Genomic DNA, 27,340 nt, shown 5'->3' on the forward strand with positions numbered 1-27,340 from the left:
CTTTTCATCTTACTCACACACACACTTTTTAATCTTCCTATGTCTTTCCCTCACATGCACACACAGTGTTTCATTAGTAAAGCTGCTTGCAGGCACATGCAGGGATTCTCCATTGTGCTCCCTATCAGCCTGCGGAATGGGGCTCACTAATTAATATTTAACTGAAGACCGCCTACGAGCAGGGGTGATGTAGCGATAGAAAGCTGAAAGGCGGTGAAAGTAGAGGGATGGCAAAGGAGGAGAAGGGAAGGACAGATGGGAGAATAAAGAGTGAGGCAGGCTCAGAAAAAGGCAAGACGGAGGTTAGGCAATTGATCAGAGGGATAAGGTGGAGGGAGAGGTGAGGGGAGGTGCTCAATTATAAGGGCACTTGGAGAAAGGATGGATTTGATAGAGCGTAGTGAGAGGGATACAGGTATAATGAAATGTAAAATGCTACGTGAGTAGATTCCAGCAAGAGCTGACATGAAACCTGACAGAAATATTTTAGGATTAGAATAGATTTTCTGTCTAAAGTTGTACTGTACGTTGTACTGTACAGTGTACATGAAAGAAAAAATGTTTAAGGGGAAGCAATACTGAGGAACAAAGTGAAGTAGTGGCCAGGAGGAGAAGAAACAAGACAGACAAGTCAGGGTAATGACGTGTAAAAGACAATAATGTAAGAGAGACTGGTTTTAGTGTTGTCCGGCACAAAATGAGATACATCACTTCTCCCTCAACCTGCAGAGTTCTTACTGCACAGTAGATATCCTTAAATGATGCATAGCTGGAGGCTTATATAGTACGAGAGGGCCAAGCGTTATAATAAACTGTCTGGGCACAAGGGAATGGGTTTCTCTAATTTAGTGTATGATTAAATTTTAATGTATTTTTTGATGTATTTCTTTACATTTTCACCATATTAGTTGTAGTTCTACTTCTAGCTGAAGAGTGGTATAGAGTATTCTTTATTCATCCCACAGTGGGGAAATTTACTGACATGTCAGCTCAATAAGAAGTGCAATTAAAAAAAAATAAAACAACAGAAGGCAACACCGAAGAAAAAAAAACATATATATATATATATATTTTTTTTTTTTTTTTTTTACAGACAGTACAATGTCCTAGACTGTTTTATTGTACAGTGGTACAGCGGTAGGAATGAGTGACCTGTGGTAGCACCCAGTCTTGCACTGTGGGTGTTTGAGTTGACCTCTGAAGGAGCTGCTCAGACCCTCCACAGGGGTATATTGTTCTCTCTGATTAGATTTTGTAGTTTTTGTTCCTTTTTGTACGACCTAATTGTGGGGAAAAAGTCTTAACATTTTGTGCATATAGAAATGACTCATTATCAATAATGCATGGGCTGTCAAACTGTTCATTCCTCCATAGGTACATCTGGAGTTGTTGTAAAGCCAACTAACCAAACACAACATCTGATCAGCTGTTCCCTCTCAGCTGTGGGAATAAGCTTTGGAATTTTATTCATGTGGTGTCATTAACCAAGGTTTTAATCTAATTTGTGATGAAGTGAATATGAAGGATTGTGTAGTCTGTTGTCTGGTGTAATATACTTAAGGTTGGTTTTTGCTCAGTTTATTTAATTTCACTTCCCTTTTTTGCCAAAGGAACATGTCTCTCACCAGCACGTTTCTAGATTAACACCCACACAGGCACAAAGTGTCTTTGATTGTTGAATGACTAATTTTTAGATCAGTTTTATTACCACTACTTTGTACTTTGCTTTGATTTACTATGCTAATAATGATGGCCAATGGATAAAGGCTTAACCTTAATTTCAACTCACTTTTAAAGTGATTATATTTTGTGATTGTGAATGGAGGTGATTTTCCAGATTAATGTTAAATCAGATAAATTAAACACGCTTTAATTTTCATCTTGACAGACAAAGAGATACAGGGATTATACTGATACACAATACTCAATGATACACTAAGATGATTTTCTCTATAACACTTACTCGATTAATGGTTTTTGACGAGTTCTGACTTATAGAGGACCTTAAAATCCTACTTCTGTGATTTTCTTCACTGTTTGACCTCACACAGTTTCAGTAGTGTGTGTAATTTGCAGCAACACAACATAACTCCCTGTACGTTGTGATTGTTTTTGCTGTGGCATTACATCGGATTGAGAAAACTGACACACATGGCCTCTTTTGTGTAATCTGTCAAATCCAGCACTAGATGGCTTAGGACAATGCAGCAGAGCTCTCCTAAGGGGCCTTTACTCTCCCTTAAACAGTATACGACCGACACTCTGGTGGCTGAAGTTAGCGAGTCATCACGGACTGTTGAAGAATTCCCACCCAAAAGGACTTCTATCATTCTATCGACAGTCCGTGATGACTCGCTAACTGCAGCCACCAGAGTGTCAGCAGCTCACCCTTAGGAGAGCTCTTCTTCTCTGCTACTTTGTATACTACCAAACCACATAGTTGGAATCATCGCCCCCTTGCGGTTATAGATAATTTTTCGAGCCACAACTGTTTTATCCTCTTTCGGTAAACCTAAGGGGGTTACGTCAATATTTTTAAGTTTTCCTGATTATTTAGAGCAACCAAAAGCAGCACAAATTGGCACTTTGACCGAAAAAGCTGCTAGATGATCTAAAAAAACAGGCTGAATGCTTCACTCCAATAGAAAACAAAAAAATTTAAAACAAGAATTCCACTGTACTACAAGAATTCCATTCTACCTATTCTTTTTAACTTGTACATATGGCAATACATTTTATTCTATTCTATTCTAAAACAATGGGATGTTTACAGGCAAACGGGGCTGTGTGACGTCTTCAATCACATGATTTGAAGATGGCATAATACAGGTTTTAAAATGGTAAAGTAGTCACATTTTTTGAAGTTATTAAAACAAATACAGTGCAAAATAATGCATTTTTTAGGCATAGATCTTTAATAAGAACATTTCAAAGATGTTGGGCCACATTTGTAAAAACAGTAGAGGATGTCTTTAAGAAGAGACGCTACATCTGATGAGTCAGTGTTATATTGTATTGCTTTTTATCCATCTACCACTATTCTCTCTCCATTTACTCATTTGAGAGGCATACACGTGTTTGCAGCAGTTACTCAGAGACAGATAGCTTCATATTAACAAATAAACAGTAATAGTTGGAGTTCATCACTTGCTGTCCTGCTGCTGCCTTTATTTTATTTTATTTTATTTTATTTTTGCAGTGGTGCAGAACAAACTCAATGCAGTGTTTTTTTTAAACCAGAAAATCCCAAACTATTGGACACTTGAAGCATCCTTACGAATGATGTCACTCATTCATTGCTGAGGAAACAGAGCTCCCCCTCTCCTGTCATTCTCCTGCTGCTGGTATGTGTGCACCTCTGAGTGTTTATAGTTGTGTGTGTGTGAGTGTGTTTGTGTGTGTGTGTGTATGTGTGAAATGGGCCGATGAAAAGCACACCATGTTATCCTTGAAACACCTGCCTGTGTGTTTCAGTTTATAATGAGCTGTCTGCAGTCTGCATGGCTTTTTAGAGACGCATCATTATATTGTGATACACACACACACACGCGATGCACCTTCTACTTTCTTGACATAGACATGTGTGTGTGTCTGTGTGTGTGTGTGTGTGTGTGTGTGTGAGTGTGCACGTATTTTTGTCACATTGTAGATGAAATAAAATGTGTGAATACATTCATGTGTGCCTGTAGGCATGCAGAGTAGCCCGTTGGGCTCCTTTTTGTGGCAAAAAAAAGGTTGGAGGAATCCTTTGGGAGGCTGCACACGTCCTCCTCATTCCCTCCTGTCCTTGCCATCTTCTTTCATCTTCTCATCTTTTAATTATCTCCCCTCCCATCTTCTCCTCACTTTCTTCTTTACCCCCCCCTCCCTCCCTCCCTCCCACTGTCAGCATTGTCTCAGTGCTGAAACAGGGGGTCATTGGTGGGTGGGTGGGGTTTCCAGCCTGCAATTCGACAGCACTCCTCTCCACTTGTGCCTGCTAGCGTTCACCCCTCCTCCCTCTCTCCCTCCATCCATCCCTCCGGTCCACCCTCCCCCCACCCACACTTCTTTCATCAGAAAGCAATGAGGTAATCCCTAGCAGCCGAGTGAAGTGCAGCAAGTGCAGCGAGAGGGAGAGGAGGACGAGCAGAAGCGAGAGAACACCGGCGCAGAGCAGAGGATGTCAGGAGCTGCGATATTATCACTTGCTGTAATCAGCATCAGCTGTTAGCAGGAGGCCTATATGTCGGTAGTAGCGGATGCTGGAGCCGGTATTTGCAGACAAGCCGTAAATCTCTGCTTGGAACCAGTTAACTTGGAGCCCTGATTTTTGGAAGTGTAGTGGTAGTGGCAATATGATGAGAGGCTGTTGAAGGCACCAGGCACAGATGGGACAGCTTTGAACCCTGGGTATAGTTGGTGGGGTGGAAGAGGGAGGAAAAAACAAGAGGATAAGGAGAGGAAAGGAGAAAGAAGAAGAAGAAGTGAGGTTTAAGAGAAGGCACAAGCTCAGAGAAGGTGTGTTCCCACCATGACGGAGAGGTGTAGTCTGTGGAGCGCCCTGTCGGCTGCAGCATGCTGCTTCTACCGGGGCTCCTTCATGCAGGTGCAGGTAAGAGGAAATGCATGTTTGTTTATAGGAAATGGGCCATTTTGAGACATTTTTGTGTGCTTTGGAATGAAAGTTTTCTGTCATTTTGGTAATTTGTACTGTTCTGTGTGTATATTTGTGTTGAAACACTCTCCTCTGTCCCAGCAGCCACTAATATCAGCCTGCCTCCTAGTTGGCAGATTAATGATATCATAGACTGTACTGAGGGAGTCACAGGGACTGTGGGAAAGCACAGAGTGGAGAACAGTGAGAGAGAAAGTGTTCTGCAGGTTTTAAAAGTGAGTAAATAGGGTTCTGTGGTTTGTTTGTGTGTGTGTGTGAAGCAGGAGAATGCCAAGGGTACAGTATCAGTTTTACTTGGCACTATATTTGGCTTGAAGCTTGAAATCCAATATCTGAGCCTATTCCTTCAACAAAATGACTCCCACGCATTTGTGTGTGTATTCATGAAATTGGAGGTAATGTTTTGCTAAAAAGCATTTTCTGTATTTTGCACATTTTAACCATGAGAAGAAAACAAAACACTAAAGTTGAATTCTGTGCAGATGAGATTGTTGTGATCCTGTCTAAACATGTCAAATGTGGGGTTTATCAGTAGGAACAATGACAACAGAAGACCAATAATGATAATGAACATAGACATGGAGAACTGTAATGTTATTGCAGGGTTATGATACTCTGGACTCAAGTTTTCTCTACACATTTAACCTCAGCGTTTTCTTCATGAATCACTTGGGTTGGTTCGCTCCACTTTATAAATCTAACCCCCGTCTCAGGAGAACTCACTGATTTACATTCACTCCTCTTTTCTTCTCACGTTTTGGAGGCTCCTGCTTTTGTTCAGTGTGAAGTCTTTCAAAGTGCAAAGTAATGAAGTCAGTCTAATTAGATCTGTCATGGGGCTCTGTGTAGTGGTGCTTGTGTCAGGGGTCCCTGGGTGTGAGAGAGCAGGAGGGGGAGGACATGGATTTACACTCAATGAACAGTTTGGGTTTAAAAGAAGCTATTTAGATGGAGAATATCAATAATTGTTTCATTCTTGTTTGCTTTGGTTTGTTTCCAAACGCTGTAATTCTGTCTTTGGATCAATATTGCTTCTGCCTTTATTTATTTATTTATTTATTTTTGTCAAACACAGCCTGCAAAGAACAATCTTTCCTGTCATGTAGCCCAAACTCTCTCACATCTGAGGGAAGCATTACTTTAAACCTGGCATGGACAATCGGTGGCATGCTCCCAAATGACACAATATTAGCGCACAAAAGAACAAAGTGGCAACAGAAACAGACAAAATAACAAAAATAGTGAAAAATACACCAAAAAGAGAAAAATAAAAAAAACCTTAAATAAATAACGAAAAAAAAAAAAAAAAAACTCATCACAGACAAAACAACACAAAATGACAAAAATAAACAATATGATATAATAACAAAACAGAACATGACAGAAAAGTATACAAAAACACAAAAAACCCACTCAGAACAATAACAAAAATGACAGGAACACACAAAATCCATTGTTCTTTCCTGTAATAAAAATCAGGTTGGTTATTATTCCAAATGCTGACTTGAAGTTTAATAATGTAGCCCTTGGATCTGACAATCTCATTTATGTGGCCCCTACTGTGATTAAAATCACCCATCCCTGCTTTAAACAATGCTTTTCTTGTTCTGACATCCAATGCCTCACTGAGTGATTTTTTATCTTAGTTCCCTATCATTGTTTCATCTCAGACAAACCTAAACAAACAGCTTCAAAGTCCTACTTCTACCTTTTTGTAGTACAATTTGACTAAACATCACTGTCAGTTTATACATACAGTATATCTACTATTTTTGCTTGTTTTCTAAGTAATGTCTATTTTTCCTTCTTTATTTTGCACTCAAACAAAAATAAGTACATAGACGTCACAGTCAGATGCACAATATATTGATTAATCAAGTATTTAAAGATTCTATTCAAAGGCACAAACTGCTGCCTGTAATTGTTTTAAAAATCATTTTAGCACAGCTGATTTAGGTGTCCCAAAATTATTTTCAAAACAAAGCAACACTTTTCTTTTGTTAAAAAGGTTTTGTAACTCAACTGTTTTGCACTTATCAAATAATTCCATACCAGCTTGAATTTATATACATTAACAGTTGTAATGGTTTCCCTTCTGTGCTTCTTTAACGAGTACCGTCTGTTTTGTTTATTCTGGTTTTTGCCTCATTGGAGATATTAAAGAAAATGCCTCTCACACAATATTATGATCATAAATAGAGCATAGAGCGGCAAACAAGGATTAATTTGTCACTGCTCTACACAAGGACTGGTGTTTGTTACCTTCATCAATCGAGGTACAGGTCATTTTCATTAGCTTTTTGTTTGTTTGTCTGTCTGTTCGCAGTATTACGTCATGGTACTAAGCAGATAAAAAAATAATCAAAGATAGAACTTACGTCATACGAGATTGATACAAATTTGGAGAAGATCTGGATCGATATGCTGATTCTGGGTCAGTTTCAAAAACCTAAAAATTATTCTCTTATTATTGGCAAAATTTTAAAAATGCATATTTCTGTTCGTAATCGACCAATCTTAGTGAAATTTGGCGCCGTTTGTCAGTTTGGTAACTCAATTACCCTACCCTAGTTTCATATGGATCAAATCCACATTGCACATATAAAGAAAACAGAAGTGCCCATAAATTTTAGACCTACTCTACATTGTTATTAACGGGGATAGAAATTTCTTTAAAAGCCTTAAAAGTATGAATGACATTTGTCCCATGAACAGGATCACTGATCCAGATAAGTGATATTATCTGGCAAAGAGGTTATTTTGGTGCTTGGTGGAGGTTTTTTCTTGTTATCTGTACAGCCAGGTTCTTGTTTATGAGTTGAATAGAAACCTGCAGGACTGATACAAAGTCCTGAGTGACTTTGACAAAAGCACATATCTATTGACTTTTTCGGCAAGCTGTAATTGTTATTCTTCTCAATCAGTTTTTAAATCCATAGTTGTAGCTCCAAGGGTCTGAACGGATTTTGGTTCTTCCAGGTGAAGAAGCAAAAATGAGATGCAGTGTGACCTGCAGCTCATCAGCTGTAACAGTCAAGAGAGATTACACTTGATCCCATAGTCTAGACTGCCAACTATGAAAATATACACACACATGCATGCACACGCAGCTTAACCATTGTGTCTCCATTATACACACTGCTTCCAGCGCGTCTCTGGAACTGGGACAACGAGGGACTGGTGGAACTTCCCATCACCCCACTGAGATTAGGCGCACACTACTATTCACTATCACATAAACAGATGCAGGGACATAAATGTACACAGAAGGATTCCCTTCCCTCTACTTTGATTGTTTTTGATGTTAATCCTTTCCTTGTGTCAGCCAACACGTCCCCCCCCCCCCCCTTCACTGTTTCTGTCTCTCTCCCACTCCACTCTGTACCCTCATTCCCTGCTGACCTGACCAGCATGTGGCAGCCATCATCATGCCAGCAGCCAGACTCCCTCTGCTCTACAGCGTTCCTCTAGCCTGACTGTTTTTTTTTGTTTTGAGAGTGATTTTTATTTTCAGTCTCTAACCTGGCCACCTAGCATTTTCCTGGGTTCCAGTGGATCCTTAAAAAGTCTTAAAAGGAATTAAATTCATTAATCCAAAAATAATGCCTTAATTGTCATTAAATCAATGTTTCAAAAGACTTAGATTTTAACACACAATAAGTATGATTTTATGATTGTAATTAGTCTCACGTTTCAAAACAAATGGTGACATTATTTATTTATTTTTTTAAATATGTAAATTACCGTAACATCGTGCAATTACGACTTCTGAATCAACCACAAAACAGTGACGTGGTTGCTTGTAGCAACTTTTAACAACATGGGGAAATGTACATTTAAAGAAAATTGTTTTTTCTTAATGGTTTGTTGTTTCATAGATTTCTGGCTATTTTTGTAGTCATCTTGTGATTTTGATTATTTTATTCAGTTTTTTTTTATCATCATCATTTTGTGTATTTTTGTGTGTTTAATTTGGGGGCAGCCAGTTGCACGTCTGCACTAGACATTGGAAAAATTGACCCTATCCCTATGTAATTGATGTGGCATTTCCCCCAATTGTATTTACAAGAGTCTTGAATTTAATTTGACTGAAGCTGTAGGAACCCTGTGCTATGGCTATGTTAATGCTCCATGTGCTGCATACCCTCTTTTTGGTGCAAGATAAATTACTTAAATATTTACTAGCAAAAATTATAACATACTAAAAGAATGTATTTTGCGACAGCTTTTGTCTGCACTTATTTGGTGCCATGCTAGGGAAAATTAAATCTCTTGACCAAGTGGATAGTTGTCTATTTCATTATTTAAATGAATTGATAAAATAGGAATTTCACCTGTTCTTTGGGAAAGGTTTCCTTGCATGATTCATAAAACATCGTTCTATTGACTATTGTTATTTGCATTAACTTCTTTGTTTAAAAGCGTAGCAAAGGTTGCATATTCTAACAGTCATTAAAGGCTTTGGGGAGATTTTAGGAGAAAGCAGGCATGAGTTGTATTACAAAACCAAAGTCTAATTGTTGACAAAAACTAAGAATCAAGGGCACAGTCTAACAAATTGTAAAGCAAAATTTGAAATCAAATAAAGTGCAAAACAAGTTTCCAGCTTTAAAAGTACTTACAGAGACAAGATCAACAGAGAACCTCTGCCAAGTGCCAAATATCCTCTTCTGCCAGATATTGGCAGTTATCTGGATCAGTGATCCTGATCATAGTATTATGATCATTCATACTTTTAAAAGCTCGAAAGAAAGTTCCATCCCCATTATTAATGATACAGTCATTCTAAATGTATGGGCACCCCCTTTTTTGGGGGGAAAATCGCAATGAAATGTGCAATCCCAATCTGATCCAGATGAAACTCTGTGTGGTAATTGAAGAACCAACCGGACATAACTGAGTCAATTTCATAAAGATTGATAAATCTTTATACAATAATAAAGAAATTAGGAGGTTTGCATTTTTTAATTTTGCCAATGATGAAAGATTGTGACTTTCCAGTTTTCCAAATCAGTGAATTGATTCGACTCCCCTCAAAAATTTAATGAAATCTCCCATTGTGTAAGGTCTGTTTTTAGACCTTAAAATTTTGTCAAAAGTACTTTGAACATAAACCTCCTAACAGACAAACAAACGCTGGTGAAAACCTAAAGATCTATTGTGTAAAAGTTATTTGTGTTAACTTCTCACCAAGATTATTATACAAACTCCTTTAAAAAGAAAAAAAAATGTAAAATTTGCAATGGCTGTGCTATGTGTCAGTTGAGTTTTAGTTACACTATACAGTTGGATAATTACTCATAGTTTGTTAATGGGTTTGGGGTGTGAGAAAAAGTTATAGTGCAATGGTGCGTTCACACCAAATGCGTCAAAAGCAGCATGTGTACATTCACAATACTGTATATGGTGGACGCGCTTCTAGTGAGCGTCAGAGGTCCTGATGCGCGTCCCGCGCCTCCTGTGCGGCGCGTCCTCGCTTTTCCGGCGCCTCCAACGCGGCTGACGCTGGAGTTGGGATTGTTGAACTTTTGGGGCATATCACGGCGCGTCGACCAATCAGGAGCGTTCCCCAACCATGACGTATTCAGAATAATGAGGGAAAAAAAACACTAACCGGAAACACAGCCTTCTCAACACAATAATGTTCCCCACCACTTCACAGTCACTGGGTGAATCATGAACGTAACTTATTGCCACAATATCATCCATTGTATGAACATCATCGGCAACAGAGAAGCCCCTCCCCTCGCGTCCCGAGCATTTTCAACACTGTTGACAAGCGTCTGTGTTCAATAAGCACAAGCGTCCAACTACACACGTGAGGCATCATTTTGACACCCGAAACGCATTTGGTGTGAACGTACCATAATTGTCACGCATGAGTACATCATGTGAATGCACGTAATGAACATAAACCATTTTTAGCCTTTTACATATACAAATTAGAGAAAAAACAAATCAAAGGAATTGGTCAGCATCAGACATTCTGACTTGGAACAATGTCGTTTTTTTCATAGCAGGGCATCCTACCTTTATTGCAAAGTGCAAAGAAATCCTTCTTCAAATAGATCGCTATATTAAAGTTGCTAGATTTATTGCATTGATATCTGTTTTATGTTTGATATTGTTTGTATTGACAGGTATCGGCAACAATTTAATAACACTGGTGCTGTGCTTTTTCTAAGGTCCTTGTTTATATTACCTCTTAATACAGACTAGATTTTAGTTTTAGGCAACCCTCTTCATGTGCTATATATGGGGCGATTAATTGGTTCTTGTTGGTTTATGTCTGAACTGTCATAGCAGATTAACAAGCAGTTCATCGTCAGTCAGTATTATTTATATATGAGGAGGATACATATTTCATTCCCACAAATTGGGTGCGTGTTTGTCTGCAAAACAATTGTCATGTTTTTAGCATTGAAAATACTCAATGTCTTCTTCACTCTTTCAATCTCACATTCTCTCTCTCTCTCTCTCTCTCTCTCTCTCTCTCTCTCTCTCTCTCTCTCTCTCTCGTTCTTTCTTTATTTTTACAACAAATCCCTTTTTTGTCGGGCTGGCCTGTCGCTCCCCAAAGCCACAAAGTGTGAAGGACGACTGTGTGTGTGAGCGTGTGTGTAGGTGTGTTTGTACAGTATGTCACATTCCGGGTCCATATCCCTAATAAGGCAAATGTGGTTTCGGCATGTGCATCTGCTTTTAAACAATCTTTTCGTGACTCTTCATATACGTCTTTACATTCCTCACGTCGTTGGATGCTATAACTTGGGGCGTGTTACTGTTAGAACAAGATCTATGATAATTAGGGAATTAAACAGGTAGCAAGTGTAGACAAGGTATCAACATATTAAATACGTGACCATCTACCCAACTTCAAACAAGAAGACATAGTCATCGACATTCACCGCCAAAACGGAACAAGGGCAATAACTCCGGGAAAAATTATTGCGCGCTTCTCATTTTCCAACTCCATCAAGGCATTGATACCCTGAAGCCACACACCAAATTTGGTTATCCTATCTTAAACAGTTTCTATCTTAAACCTATATCCCCTTTCCACACTTTGTGGTGGGGGATAATAAAGAAAAAAAGGAGGGCTTAGCTCTTTTTCATTGTCAAACAGCCAAGTGCTGTACACAAGGCAAACTTTCACTTCAGTCTTGCGTATAATAGCCCTTCATACAGACTTTACTGTTGTACTTAAGTACCTATTTACTGTCATGTCATTATAAAATAACGTACATTTGTTATAAAGCTGCCAGATACATAGTGTAGGACTTATAGATCAATAAATCAAAGATAACTTGCTGGGAAAAAAAAAGATGTAAAATGTTGAAGTAGCCGCTCGAAGGTTTGTTTTCATCTCCAACTGTAAATACTCTGACATTGCTGGATCTTTATTACAATAATAAATGTTTTATCTTGCAGTACGGCTTGATCAATCTATTCGCTGTGTGTAATCTCTTCATAAAAGTTTGAGAAACTTGTACTGAGGCTTCAAACAAGTAACAGTATGTAGGATTTACTGAGAAGCAGCTGCAAGAGGGTCCTCTTTGTTTCTCTTGTGCTCAGCATCTTTATAACTTTCAGCTTAGCTTTGAAGGTCAGAGGAAGCTCTGAGAGTCAAGTGGTTCTCCAGCAGTTGGTCATTACTTACTAGATTCTTAGCGGAGTCATTCATTCTTAAATGGGGTTGAAATATGGCTCAACTAATGCGTAGCTCTATCAGTCACAGAGCATCTTCTCAAATATCGTTGAAAAGGTTAATTGTTTATGATCAAAGCTCCTCGTTGGATGTGATTGGTACTTCAACCTCACCGTAATCAGGAACACATTAGTGTGTGAGAGTTTAATGAGCAGAGCAATATAAATAGGGCTGTGGTAGCATGTACGAGTGCCGACTGAAGCAGGAATGTGCCTTCAAGGCTCTCCGGGGTTTAGTGCGTAACATCTTTACTGTGCAAATGAATAAAAATGCACAAACAAAGCGGTTCCTTCATATTCTAGCTGCAGGCCAGGATAACAGCGATTTCCCGCTCAGTGCTTTGTGTAATCTTCAGCCCTCTCGACATGATGGGAAACGGCTTTAGAAAGATGAGCGTAAGAAGAACATGGACGTGGCTGAAGTTGATGGTAACAGTGCAGTCAATCTCAGCCTAGACTCTTTAAACAAAGCCTGTTGAAGACAAGATTAATCCAGTGAATACCTGCCTGCTGGTTCCATTCCATTGCCCTTTACCACACAATTACAGTTATCTGCTCCCTCTAAGCGCATGGTGGAGCTGTGATGGCAACTTTGCTGAAGATTTAAACTTATCTTCATTTCGACTTTGCTTTTCCAATTTATTTTTCACAGTCTACTGATTTATTCTGTTCAACAGTTAATCCTTCAGTAGAACGGAGACTGTGTTGTGTAACTTCTGGTAATCTAACAAAGTTTGTCTATTTTTTAGATTTTTGTGTGTGGGATCAGATGATTTCTAGACATGTTTCTATTTATTTATTTATTTATTTATTTGACAGGGGCAATGCAATTCAACATAAATACAAAAGTTTGCAGCTGATGTGATGCACAGAGTATGTAGCTAATAGGGGTGTCCCGATTCGATATTGATATCGGATATCGGTCCGATATCCGCCAGAAAACAAATATGGGATTTTATCGGACTGCATCTAAAGCGCTCCGATAAGTTTTTGTGGTTTTTGTCCCCGCCCTCAGTTGTTCCCACCATATACTGATGGTAAAAAATAACTGAAGTGAACTTTAATTGACTATTGTTCTCTGTTTGAGTAACATCACTTGATCAAGCCTTTTCTAACATTCCACACTACAAAATAAGTAATAAAAGTATGTATGATTTGTGCTGATATTGTATCGGCCAATACTCAAGGCTGCAATATCGGTATCGTATCGGAAGTGAAAAAGTTGTATTGGGACATTCCTAGTAGCTAATGCTAGTTCAACTCCTGTCCCTGGTTGGGCCTTTCTACACTACAGTGAAATACAGTCAAAACAATAAAACTTACCCACCCACAATCAAAACATAAAAACATTCACATTCACATACAGCTATTTACAAATGGGTACAATTTTGATTTTCTTTCAGCCAAGACTTAAGCCTACTAGTCAACATTTTAAAATCTGATATAGGTTTTGAGTTCTATATTAATAACCGTCTATCCAAGGTTAAACTATAGACATTGATACATTGAAGCTAAAGTTCTACTGGCATGAATCCACTCACTCACATTTTAGAGAAAATGGCACCAATCCAGAGTTTGAGTGCAAACTAGAGTTAAGCCCTAAACAAGATAATTATCCATCACAAGGCTGAAAGTCTAAACGTCGCACACATTCACTACTATTGAAAATGTATAAAACCCAATGAAGCTAACGTATAAAAAGCAAATGTTTACCTACATAAATCTCATTTATACTGTTGAAAGAGCTCTAACGCGAACTCAAAATCCACTGCTTTTCCTGAGTGCTCCAGAATAAGTGTTTTCTATTTGATTATATTTTATTTTTTTAACAATTGCCACTCCGTTAGATTGTTGTTGAGTAAAAATGTTTAGATATAGTTTTCTTTTGTGGAATCAAAGTTATAAGACTCTTGCACATGTCTGCTGACCAATGTTGGCAACAACAGATGATTTTGTTTTGTCAAAAAGGTTTAAAAAGCCAAAAAAAAAAAGAAATATAAACAGTCAATAACTTATTCACAGGTATTTTTCAAACCAACATAAAGAGCAGGGAAACTGTCAAATATTTTCCTATTTATTTTTTGTATTTCCCAACATAGCCAACGTCATCTGTTTGGCTAAGGTAGCATTCAGATGTCCAATGATGCTACAGTTTTTTCTTCGCTGTTTAGATGCATTGATTTTTGCTTAAAACAATATTGTGTGGAATAAAAAACCTTTTAGAAACCTGCTTTGTCTTGTAAGAGTGCAGTTCCACAGGGACTGACGTTAAACTTAACCAAACGTGGCTTGTGCCAATATAAACCTAATTTGCCACTTTTAGCAAAAACAAAATGTGTTAAATTGAGAACATTTTTGGTCTCAAACCAACAAAAGAGTATTTTTGCTCAGAATCTGTTGATTGCTTGGAACATTCACACGCTTTGCTGCCATCTTCTTTGGAAAATCATTCTTTTTTCCTCAGCTGTCAGTCCTTGCAGGATTTATTTTCTCACATTGATATCCACCTGATCCAGCATCAAATTTTGGGCTGATGTGAACTGTTGGTTTTCAGGGAAACTTTCAGAGCTGACACCGAGGGCTTTGAGTGTGAGAATCTGTCTGAATTCTGTCCTTCAGACTCTCCCTGAACCAATCACACGTCAGTCCACGCGTTTTCTACACACAAACACACAACACACTGCTTCCATATGCTGGGAAATGCACAGCTGAGAGCCAATGTTGCATAGTGAAGGGATTTGGAGCCGGAGGTTTGGCAATTGTTTGGTCCTTCATCTTTGACCTGTTGTGATCTGAAAGAACGAGCAGGCTGTCGAGGCTTTTAAGAATCAGCTCCCCCAAATGAAAGAAACAGCCTGTTCCAGCATGAGGGAGCTGAGTTTTAATGCCCATTGTTTGGTACAAAAAGTTTGAAATGATATTCAAGGAATGTTGTCTGGAAGGTGAGCCCTTCTCAGACTTGCATGAAAGAAAAGTGAAAGGCTTTTCATTCTTACAAATTCAAATCACATTTACAATGTGAAAGATTCTCTGAGGGTGCTCTGGCTTTTATTAATCAAAGGGTTCATTCACAGTGTTTGAAATTTTATGATTTATGCAGTTGTTACATTTTTCAAATACAGAAATATGGCTGTATGAATAAATATTGATTTGATGCTTAAATCATTTTTGATACCAAGGTTGAAGTTGTGGAGGTGCTACTGTATATACAACTTCCTGTGTGATAGCCTAAGTAGCAGTTAGCAGCACAGTACTTAACAATCATTAATGGAAATTCTCAAAAGAATAGGTTTTGATTAAAATAGTATCTTTTTAAATAAGTTATTTTAAGTGTTTGTGCAGTACGTCCAAATGAATGGGCACCCCTATTTCTTTTTCGAAAAATCACGATAGAATGCACAATCCCAATTCGTCGCAATGTGCCCTCAATCCGTTTAGCGCGTTTTCTTCTAATGAATATGTATAGTAGGCGGAGCTCACAAGGCGAGCAAAAAATTGGAGAACATGCAAATAAATTAATGCAGTTGGCGCAATGCAATTCATCAAACCAGGAACAGTTTGCGGTGATTGTTTTATGCACTGAAAATAGTACGACTGACAAGCAGGTGCAAACACACACGCAGAGATGAGCTGCACTGAATAAACACAGCGGATGGAAAAAATACTCGAGCTAACCTTTCTAGTATAAGAAAATAATTTAAATAAAACAGTAGCTAATATTAACAGCCACTAAATAAGAAAACACGTGTGGAGTCCAGTGGCTTCGGTGCAGAGAGAATGCTGGATAGATGGAGAGATCCATGGATGTCGCTCCGGACGCACAGCTCCGATGAGCTCCTGTGTTTTTCTCTCCATGTTTTGTCGCGTTGATGTCAGGCCAGAATCAGCTGAGCAGCAATGCGTAATTTACGCTGCGATGGCACAATATTCAGAAATGAGAGCGTGTGTGACTACTCAGGAGCCAGACCTTCTGGATGATGGTCCGTAGATCATCTTTAAATGGTGCAGACTGATTGACGGACTGTGTTGCTGTATTAACTCAGATAAATGGCAGATCAATAAGACAGTTTCTGTCCAAATCTGCCTATTTTTCATGGACTGATCAGAGCAAAGTTACACGACCTAACTCAGCAGTCACATTGAGTTAGGGGAGAAAAATATCATTTGAATATGGCGGTCTCCACCACTTCTGCACGTGCACTAATCATTGCTGCAGTCTTAGTGAATCCTTCGGAGCAGGTGAGGAAACTGCATCACCAAAGGATGCACCTGGTTTACCACCCTTTATTTCAAATCTTAGTGAATCCACCCCTCGGTGTGGTAATTGAGTCTTATAAAGACTTAGAAAGTCAATTATGAACCGAGAATACAATTTATGAAATTTTACCAATGATGAGTCATTTTTATTTTGATCCAAAATCTTTGGTTAATATATTGTGACAATCCATAAGCTAAATTTGATGTAATCCTGCTAACAAATGAACAAATAAACTACTATTACATTTATATGTATAGCCTATGTGTGACGCTTTTATTGTGAAAGGCTAGAAGTTGACGTTGATGTTCTGTGTTTGCAGCACTTTATTTTGCTAACCAGCCACAGAATTGGGAACTATTTTATATTTTCTAGCTTGTCATTTTTTTTTTTTTTTCTTCAAATTGGCCTGTTCACAACAATCGATCCCTGTGTGATATGCAATCATCAGCCAACAAGCAGCGGGCGCCGACAGCAGCTTCTGTGTTTGATCCCACAGGTACTGATTAAAGAGTACTCAGGCTGTCATTGCAAGGATGCAAAATGGAATTGAAATGTTTTTAGACTTGATCGTTTGCTGTTTCTGATGGGATTATGGAGCTGACATAGTTTTGAATAGTATTTGGAGCAAATAATAATTTCCTTGGCAGTCCTTTCAAAAGCTGAGCGAACACTGAACATATTTCATCACCATTATTCACCAAAAAATATATTTATTTAAATTAAATGTATAGGGCGTCTTTTGACGATAACTGTACATTTTTAAGAATTCCATATTTGTGCTTTTAGATGAAGGTTACCCCATTGTTGCTTTTCACATGTCATTTCTAATAAGTCCCTGGAGGCAATCAGTGTTTGAGTTACACCAGGCCTCGGACCTCGACGGAGTTTTTAATGCATCATTTTTCTTTATGAAAAGACCTCGAGCCTTGAAAGTGTCTCTGGGTGATTTGAAGAGAGCAGCTGAGAATGGCAATGAACACCCTTGCATGCGCTCTCTTTATCTTTCTCCTACTTCCCACCTCCATCCCCATTCCCCTTACACACACACTCGCACACATATGCACACACATACACAATAGAAGATTAATTCTCATACAGGCATGATTTATCTGTATTCTTGTTTGCATTGAAATAGTTGTGACATGAATGATGCTGTATTGGTCTTTGCATCATGATAACTTAGATTTTTCTTATATAGACATTGTCATGTTTAAACATTAATTAAAGGTCCCATATCCTGCTACTTTTCACCCATCTCTATTTGTTCTAACCCTAACCCTAACCCCAAGAACATTGTATTTTAGGTTTATTTTCCTAAACTCGCCTGTTTTCCAGAGTTTTAGCCTCTGAAATTTGACTTTCTGAGCAACTCTACACAAACAGGCTGATTTGCAGCCTATTTATACATATTCATGATTGGGCGTGCCTATAGACGGGACACTGACTTCCTCCTCCCACCCACTCCGTAGCCGAGCTCATGCTGCTTTATAAACACGAGACAGAGCGTGGAGGCGGAGCGTTCACCGGTACATACATAGACTGTAGAAAATACATACGTAGCACTGCGTGAAGGATTCTGAAATACTCACCTTTGTGGGGGCGTGTCTGTTTACATGTCAGTCACGGCAGAGAGCTTCCTGGAGGCGCGGCTTCTCCAGGTCAGTGCTGCGTCAAATTTGTCATCAAAGTGGGAACGCGTCATCAAATTGGAGCGAGGTGTTTGGGCTCACCCTGCAGTAAGAAAGGAGCAAATCACCCTCTAACTAATGATTGAGGGAATCAATGAAAAAAACACTTTAGGCATGTGTATGAAGCCCATATAGCACTTTTATAATGTTTAAAGCACAGAAAAGTTGATTTAGCTTAACATGGGCCCTTTAAGAAAAGCAAGGATCAATTAAGTGCAGTATATGGTAGTGTTGTAGTTGGATCCACATTGTCTGAGACAAAGACTTGTCTCGTACCAGAATGCACCGAGACCAAGGCAAGACCAAAACCTTTGGGAGTTGAGACTGAGCCAACACCAATACCATCAAAAAATGTTTTAAAGACAATGACAAGGTTGAACAGATAAAACGTTTTCTCTCTTTCATTTAAATGTTCTTTTAAATAGATTTGACAGCCAAAAACAAGGTGTCATGCAAAAATCTCTCATCTTGACAAATTTGACAAATCTAAACTAAATCCTTGTATTTATTCAAAAGCCACTGGCAAGTCCAGAATTATTTTGATTATTTGTCAAGTGAATGAGGCCTAAAGTAAGTGTTCAGAGGTAATTCTGACAAAAATAAGATGGACTGATGTTAGAGTTTTTGCAGATGTGACACATAAGGCACTGATGAAGCTTTCCAATGAGGCAGAACAATCAGTGAGCTAACGGTAAAGGTTTGAAGTCTAATTACAACATTAATTAATCAGGAACAGTTTCAAGTGATTCTCCTTATTATCGTATTAATGAAGTTGAAGAAAAGCAGATCAGTGCTGGTCTCGACTGGTCTTGACGAAAAAATCTCTAGTTTGAGACCAAGACCAAGACCTTCAAAATGTGATGTCGAGACCGGGCTTTAGACCAAGACCAGTCTCGAGTACTACAACACTAGTATGTGAATTATTTTTGAGGCAATGAGCTGATTCAGAGAATAAATGGACTTGAATGGAAAATGTTGTTCAGCATAATGAAATTACAAAATGCTCTACGGATACAAACGGGTAATGTCAGAACTCAATAAATTCACCAAAGTCCACAAGGCAATATTTACAAAGAAAATTAATGTAAGAAAAATGTGGTTACAGAGTTCAGCACAAATCCATAGTCACAACATATTTCATTATATATTTGCAAGCTGTAAACAATGCTTCACGGCTGTATTTTGACAATGGAAGGGACAAGTTTTAAAGGCATGTCTTTGATTTAGTAAGTAGAGTTAATTCATAAAAGTAATCCATTTTGTCGTGCCCTTTGGTAAGACCTCCTTGCCTAGGATAAATCAGAAGAAATCTCACACTGGTGAAAGGGGCAATCAAAGTTGTCCCAATGCAGCTGTGGCTATAGATGTAGCTCACCTCCTCTAGTATGACTATGGTGTGAAATAATGATGGTTTCTGTAAAAAACTAATCAAAACACAAATTTATATATAATCTATATACTTCCCCTACTTGTTATTGTTAAAGTAATGACCCATTAATGTTGACTGAGCTTTTAAATCAGGGGTGTCAAGCTCCTTTTAGTTCTGGGGCTAAATACGGAGCAGTTTCAACTCAAGTGGGCCACAGATTTTATGCTGGAAAACAAGTTATTTCAACATAACATTATTGAACCATAGTTTACACTTATGTATACAAAAAATACTAAATATGTAAGAAACTGACAATATCCAAGCAATAAGTGACAGATATCAGTCCCAACAGGATCTTCACTTTAAATATTCGAGATTTTATGACCAATTTCTATTTAATTAAAGCAAATATTATCTGATAAATGGAGAAAAATATAAGTATTTTCTAGGAATTGAGTTTTTTTCAACTGTTTAAGACTACAATCATGTGATATAAGCCCTGGGAAAACTGTGAGCACCTGCAAATGTTGAGTTTCATTTACATAATGATTCACGTTTTCACTGTAATTTTTACTTTCTCGTGCAGGCTGAGTTGGATGGTCTAAAGGGTCGGATATGGCCCCCGGGTCTTGAGTTTGACACGTGTCTTATGGCGCGTTTTCACTGCCGTATTGACTCTACTTGGCTTGGCTCTACTCTCCTTTTTCCCATTTCCACTGGGAAGAAGTACCTCCTCCGTGGTACCTGGTGCTGCCTTTTTAGTACCTCCTTTGTTGAGGTTCCAAAAAAGACAGCCCTGGTCTGAAAATGTGACATCAGCTCAAAGCAGACACTGGATATTTCAAAGAATCATCACAGTGTAGAGTAGTCATTAACTCACACACACAGAGAGAAAGCATTTGGCCACCATTGATTTTAGTTGGTGATCTTGTGAGGATTGCAGCAAAAAAGTGGAATTCGTGGAGTCTGGCAGTTTCGCCTGTCAAGTTGGGTCCCAAAAGCGAGGAGTACGGAGCCATGTAGAGCCGACACCGCCAATGGAAACGCGCCAAAAGATGCTGCGTGTCTGTTTTGTAAAGGTAGTTTCTGGGCAATAGTGAAGAGGATTACTGGCAAAGCTATACAAGATTTATGAATCAACCTACCTTTTCCTTGCATGCAGAATTTCTCATGTGATGTAGCTTTTGAGATTGACTCTGGGTTTTTATCCTTTGTTTATTCATAAAGTCACATTGTACAAGCCTGCAAATGACATCATGTGCTAAAAGGGGAACTTGGGTAAAGGAGGAGAGGGTGTGTGCAGTAAAAGGCAAAGAAAAGGGCATCTTGTATTGGAATCAGGAAGAAATTGATGAAAAAGATAAAGAACTAGTATCAGACTAGCGTTGGATGATATTATCTGTGAGGATGTCTCGTAGTGCCTCTCATGGGTGTGTTTATGCTCAAACCTTCAGAGTTACTCCCAGAAGTCCCGTCTGTTTCCTGTGTCCATGGTCTTTGAAGGCAAAGGGAAGGCTGCTTTTGTAAAGTGTGCACATAGATGCTTCAATAAAAAGTGCAATGCTGGTGTGTCTGTATGAGCGTAGTTTGTTGCAAAGTGGGAGTCCTATTTTGCCGTCACCATGACAACAGCCTGGTAACAACAGAGACAACACCCATCTCAACCTCCCCCAACCCCCCATCACCGTGTGTGTGTGTGTGTGCGTGTGCGTCCGTCCATCCATTAGAGAGCGTCCCAGCAGGTAGAATGATGGACACACATCTCTAATAGCTCTGCATGTTTTAGTGAGGAGTGGTCACATACACGCACGCACACACACTGATTGAATGGAGTTGATACATCAGCAATGTTCTCCTGCTGTCTGCCTCAGTCAGGCAATCGCGCAGCCTGCTGCTCACCCCCTGAAAAAAAGATGACATCATTGCTGGCCAATGGGCTTGCAGCTTCAGGGAGTGCTTCTTGCTCGCTGGTCGTTATGAACAGAGGTGAAAGGTGGCGTGTGTGTATGCATGTGTAAGGTGGGGGCTTGAGATGAAACTGATAAATATGCATCAGTGAATTACCGTCGAGATCAAACATGTAATTTTTCTTCAAATATTTTGTCTTCATTCAACTCCCAGGTCTCTTATCCTCTTTATTTTTCATTTTCAACCATTTGCCTTTTTTCCTTCTCAGTCTTAATCCCCTGAACCTTTTATTTATATCTGTCCACTACATCATCTCTTTCCCTAGCCACGGTGTGTCCAGTTACAAAGCTGATCGATAAGTCATTTTGTCTACTGTGACTTGGCTAATTTCATGCGCATGTGTAAACTGACAAAGCAGGAGGATGAATGTTGCTGAGACAAAGCAGGAGAAGATGATTTTTGCTCAAGTTTGTGGTACACGCACTCTGTGAAATTACTTTTCTCCATCTTTTACACTCCTCTGTATCACCTTCGACAGGTATTCAAACCAACCAATTAAAAACCACCAAATCTAAAGTGTGAATGACTTAAAATACAATAATGCCACACCAATAGTGATATCATGATTAAGTCATTCTCTTTGTATACAAAAAAAACATTGAGACTCATCCGGAGCCTGCTGTAACGATGACAGTGTGAGTAATCACCTCAAACAGCAACAAAAGCTTCACTTGTGATGGTCCGACTTGTGTCTGTGTTTCTTGGCTGTGCTTCAGCAGATTAATCCTCTGCTGTCACTCTCTGGATAATTAATTAGATGCTGTGTCACCACAGGTTTATGTAACCTTGACAATAGTCACAAGTACTGGTTTAAAATAAAAAAAACACATTTAATAGACTGCACCAATGAAGCAAACTTTTCTAAAACGCGGAGATGACAAATCAAACAAAACACCCTCAGAGCATTTCAATGGTGACTAAGCGTAGACTTTGTCACCAAAAATAATGGCTTGCTGAACGTTGAGCATGAAAAATAGAAAATATATTTTCTTACTTTTCAAAATATGACTGTTAATTTTAGTTTAGGTTATATTACAGCGGGACCCTAAAGTTTGTAATCTTCAAAAGGGGGAATATTTCAGAACCAGTGGCTCAACTGGAGTCTCTGGATTGCCCATAAGAGTGAATTGGAGTGTCAGTGGTTTTATATATATACTGTATATATATATATATATATATATAACATTATTTGTAGGTTGTGAGGGAACTCTTCATACATAAAGTTTAAGATTTTAGCTTTTTGTTGCTCATATAAAATTATCCAATGATCAGGTTTTGCTGTGAAGTGGAATCAGCTCTACACAGTCTGTTCATTCAAAAGTAGGTTATTTAATAATAATAATAATCTAAAAGCACTAATATTTTTATTTTTAAAGAAATATGTTCATTAGGTTTTTAACAACTTAAATCACAGACACTTGGCTCATATATACTCTACATTATGATAAACATTCAAAGTCAAACAGGAGTCAGGATCAGGATATACATCTTGCACTATAAAACTGTATCAGTAAATAGAGTTGGTGAATACAAAAATTAAAAAAAAAAGAACAATAACATTGTGTGTCTATAGCACAAAGCCTCTTGTAAGAATAGTGGAAACATGTAGTCCAATATATTCCAGAAAGGGTTCTGCAGAAGACATCTTTGGAGCACTAATAATCACTTAAACAACGGACATAATTGTGCTCCAAATTCCAGCCCTCCTTATATTAATAGCTCAAAATGTTCCTGCGTATTATGTTAACCCTAAAGCAGTATGTGTACTGTATGTAACTTTTTGTTTAAAAATGAGATTTTGGAGGCTAATCAACTTTTCAGATAATTTGTAACTAAACAAAAAAGGTTTTACGTTCCCATTATGTTGGGAAAGGGCGAGAGCAATGCATTGTGGTTATGGGGTTTTCCCTCCACACCTGTCACTGTGAAGATAGATGATACCAGTATGTATGATAATGGAACTAGCTTGCAGTTAAATGACGTATAAGAAATTGTGCGTGCAGGCGTGTGTGCATGTGTGTGAGCAATTTATTCTTAAATTCATCCATGCACATTTCCACCATCGCAAAATGTGTGTGTGCACTTTTGTGCGTGCGTTAACAGGAAGAGGTTTGTATTGATGAGCTGTGAGACCTTCCATCTATCAGAGTTGTGACCTTTTACCCCAAAAGCCGCCAAATTAGCCCTTAATGGTTGAGCTCAAAGAAGCGTGGATGACAGCGAGTGGCATGGCCCTTAGGGAAAGGTGTGTGTGTGTGTGTGTGTGCGTGTGTTTGGGGGCAGGAAAATAAGCCTTAAAAGAGCCTGAAAATGACCAGATTTTTTTTTTTTATAGACATAACCCTGTAACGTCACAGCATCATTAGTAAAGCTTTGATACTTTGTTTTTAGAATCAGGACAGAAAATGTGATGACAATCACGTTCATTAAAACCTACCACTCGTCAATCTGCCAAAAGAGTGATTCAGGTTGTATCTCCAGCTGGGGAAAACACTCTTCCAGGATCAGCGTAGACTGTTTGTTTGGTTGCTTTTTAATGAGTTAACTGTATCTCAGTGGGTAATGCTTCTTTCTTCATTCAATAATTCTTAGCGGAAAAAGTAAAACATATTTTTTAAAACCCATCATACCTGCAGTTAAAACTTAACAAAAATCTTATAGTATTGCCTTTTTATTCATACTGTACATCACATGTGTCAAACTCAAGGTCCGGGGGCCAAAGTCGGCCCTTCATAGCAGTGGATTTTAACCTTATTGGAGTGATTGAACCCTAACCCTACATAATAGGAAAAATTTAATATAATATGAATATGAAACATGAATCATTTTGGAAACCAAATAATTCAACTTTGCACGTTCAAAAATTCAACGAAAATCAATATTTTCAGGGGCTCGCAGATTACCTATGCCTTTATCACATGACTGCAGTCATTTCTTTTCGCAAATTGTGGAAAGAAAAAAAGAACAATTTTTGTAAAAAAAAAAAAAAAAAAACCTGCACATTTTCACAAACAAAAAATTGCACAAAATCAATTATTATTTTCACTTATTGCTTCGATATTGCCAGTGCCTGACAAACTATCTATAAGGAAGTGCAAACTAGATGCATATTATTAATGTAGAGTTTTTCTCACTTTGAAAACACTTTGTAGTTAATAAGGCACCATTTCATGTGAATGATCATATGCTGTATAAATAAATTATAGATACAATTTTATGCAAATACAGAACTAACTAAGCTTGCTTTATAAATCTCTACTGTAGCTGCAATGAACCAATTAGTTAAAATGTTGGTGTTATCGTAGTAAAGTGTTTTCACTGTTTTTCTCTAAATTGTGGCTTCGCTGAAGTTGATGCTATTTTCTTTTTTGAACGGGGGAATCATTTTTGACCACCAACACCATAGTTAAAAATACCTGCCATGTGATTGTCCTTGGATCTATCGATTGCTCTCTAATCTATTATTACAGCAGATAATTAAAAGAAAAGATTAGCCTGTTTTAGTTCTTATTTATGTAAAAACTCCCAACAAAGCCCGACCCGAGGGTATCGTCCTACTATTGCATTACATCCTCTCTGTCTATTTGCTTTGCTGATGGAACAAAGTGATCTCTCTGCTACACAACAGCTTCCTCAGTAAACCATTGAGGGAGAATTCATGCTGAGAGGAATGATATGTTTGGCTTAGAGAGCGCAGGTCAGGGAGGGATGGAGCGACGAGAGGTGAACCTGCACTGAAGGAAAGAGAATAAAGCAACAATTTCACTGTCATGAATTGGAGATGGAAACAGATAGTGAGGGATGAGCTGCAGTGTTTGCCTAGCGTAGATGGAAAAGAGTGGGCACTAAAGGAAGCAGTAAAGCAAAGAAATGGCAGTTGATGAGTCAGACCTGTGCGCATGTGAGTCAATGAAAGCCTAAGTGATATACGAGTGGTGGAGAAACGCTGGCAGAAATACAGTGATCAGACCTCAGTGTTCATTGCTTAACAGAGCTGATTCAGCTTTATAATCTATCAATGGGAAGACACCAAGAGAATCTTACAAGTTTACATAATGAATCAACTAAAAACAAAACATGGGCTTTTTTATTAAAACAAAAAAAACTCTATTTAAAGTTTCTCTATGACTGAATGGTGCATTATCCCGTGTTGGTCAATGTTAAAGAAACTAGTTTTTATTTTTGTACTCAAGCTTGAAAACAGGACTACTGGTGCTCATGCTATGTTAATGCAAATCCACTACCTTGCATTGTAAGTCTTGTCTTGACAGCTTGGAGTCTGTTCAAGCATTATATCATGTTGGTGTGGCCATACCAGCCTGTCATTGCCCGATTTCATTAGATCTCGGAAGCTAAGCAGCTGTGGGCCTGGTTAGTAGTTGGATGGGAGACCACTGAGAATTCCAGGTGCCACAGTGGGGGGCGTCGCTCCAGTGGTATCTGTCATTGTGTCCTTGGGCAAGGCACTTCACCCACATTGTCTAGTATGAATGTAGTGTGTGAGTGAGTGTTGGTGGTGGTCGGAGGGGCCAATGGCGCAGCCTCACTTCCGTCAGTCTTCCCCAGGGCAGTTGTGGCTACAATATTAGCTTGCCACCACTAAGTGTAAAGTGAAAGAATACTCCCTTGATTCTGTAAAGTGTCTTTGAGTGTTTAAAAAAGCGCTATATAAAATTGATGTATTATTATTATTTGTAGTGATGTAGTCTCTCATTCTTCATCGAATTTGTCTGGATAAACCATTTCAACAACGGACTGATGGGCTGTTAGTAGAGATGGACTCCACTTCATAAGTAATTATGTAAGAAACTAGAGCATGCATACAGCACAAACCTCCACCAGCGTCAAACATCATCTTCGCCTTATATCTACAGTTATCTGGTACCATGATAATTCACACTTTAAATATGCAAAGTCATCAGCAGGAGGTGTAGATGCATGACACCAACTCTGGTTCCATTCATCAGATATGTTCAAGTGATTGTCGTAATCTCCAAATTTTTAATTTTGATGTATTTATGTGTTCATAACATGTCAATCCACCAATAAACCAGTCATGTGACTTACAGTCAACAATTCTACCACATGAATCTGTCCGGAGTGGTTCTACACCATCGCAAACAGGCAGGATCAATCCAGAAATGTCAAACTTGTTTGATATGGCCAGGATTGACATATTTGGTCCCTCATGTACACGGTTCAACAGAAAGGTGTAGTGAGCATGAAATGACATTTGTAAGTAGTTCTCCCATCAACTGTAAGAATCCTATAACGCTCAAAGCCAATACCCTTTGAGCTGTACAATTACCCAGTAAACTGAAAACTGAAGTAAAAACCAAATAAATAATGTACAGGCTGTTCCTCCTCTCAACCGTGATGGCAGAGGTGTCAGTCACCACCAGTCCCTGTCGAGTAATGTGAACCAACTTAAAACATGACTCATTATATTGGTGCAGCCTGGGTGGTGGAGAGATTGCACTGGTATACAGTTTGTAAGACTACTCCTTTAATAAATAACTTGTTTCATCTATTTTTGCAACTTTAGGTCTGTGATTGATTTTAGATTGAGTGCCGTTTCTGGGAGTTATGGGATTGAATGAAGCTCATCTTATCCACTCATTCTGCTTCTGTCTATTCATTTGATCTGGATATAGATTTGTCCTCAGTCAGATGGTCGATGGTTCTTGTCCGTA

The 27,340-nt window shown here is 38.6% G+C and overlaps 1 protein-coding gene and 1 pseudogene across 3 annotated transcripts in view; both read left to right on the forward strand.

Moving 5' to 3' along the window:
* sh2d3ca (SH2 domain containing 3Ca) overlaps positions 1-27,340 on the forward strand; it is a 91,989-nt gene that overhangs the window by 22,798 nt on the left and 41,851 nt on the right. Inside the window, exon 1 of one of the 3 annotated variants that reach the window (XM_028463449.1) lies at positions 4,014-4,594. The exons of the other annotated variants lie outside the window; for them this stretch is intronic. Coding sequence (XP_028319250.1) covers positions 4,514-4,594 — 81 coding nt within the window. The 5' untranslated portion in view covers positions 4,014-4,513. Of the gene's footprint in view, positions 1-4,013; positions 4,595-27,340 lie in introns of those variants that run through there. 3 annotated transcript variants of the gene reach the window in all.
* Positions 25,949-26,066, forward strand: LOC114473860 (uncharacterized; annotated as a pseudogene).

The sequence above is a fragment of the Gouania willdenowi genome, chromosome 12 (genome assembly GCF_900634775.1).
Source record: "Gouania willdenowi chromosome 12, fGouWil2.1, whole genome shotgun sequence".
Classification (NCBI taxonomy): domain Eukaryota; kingdom Metazoa; phylum Chordata; class Actinopteri; order Blenniiformes; family Gobiesocidae; genus Gouania; species Gouania willdenowi.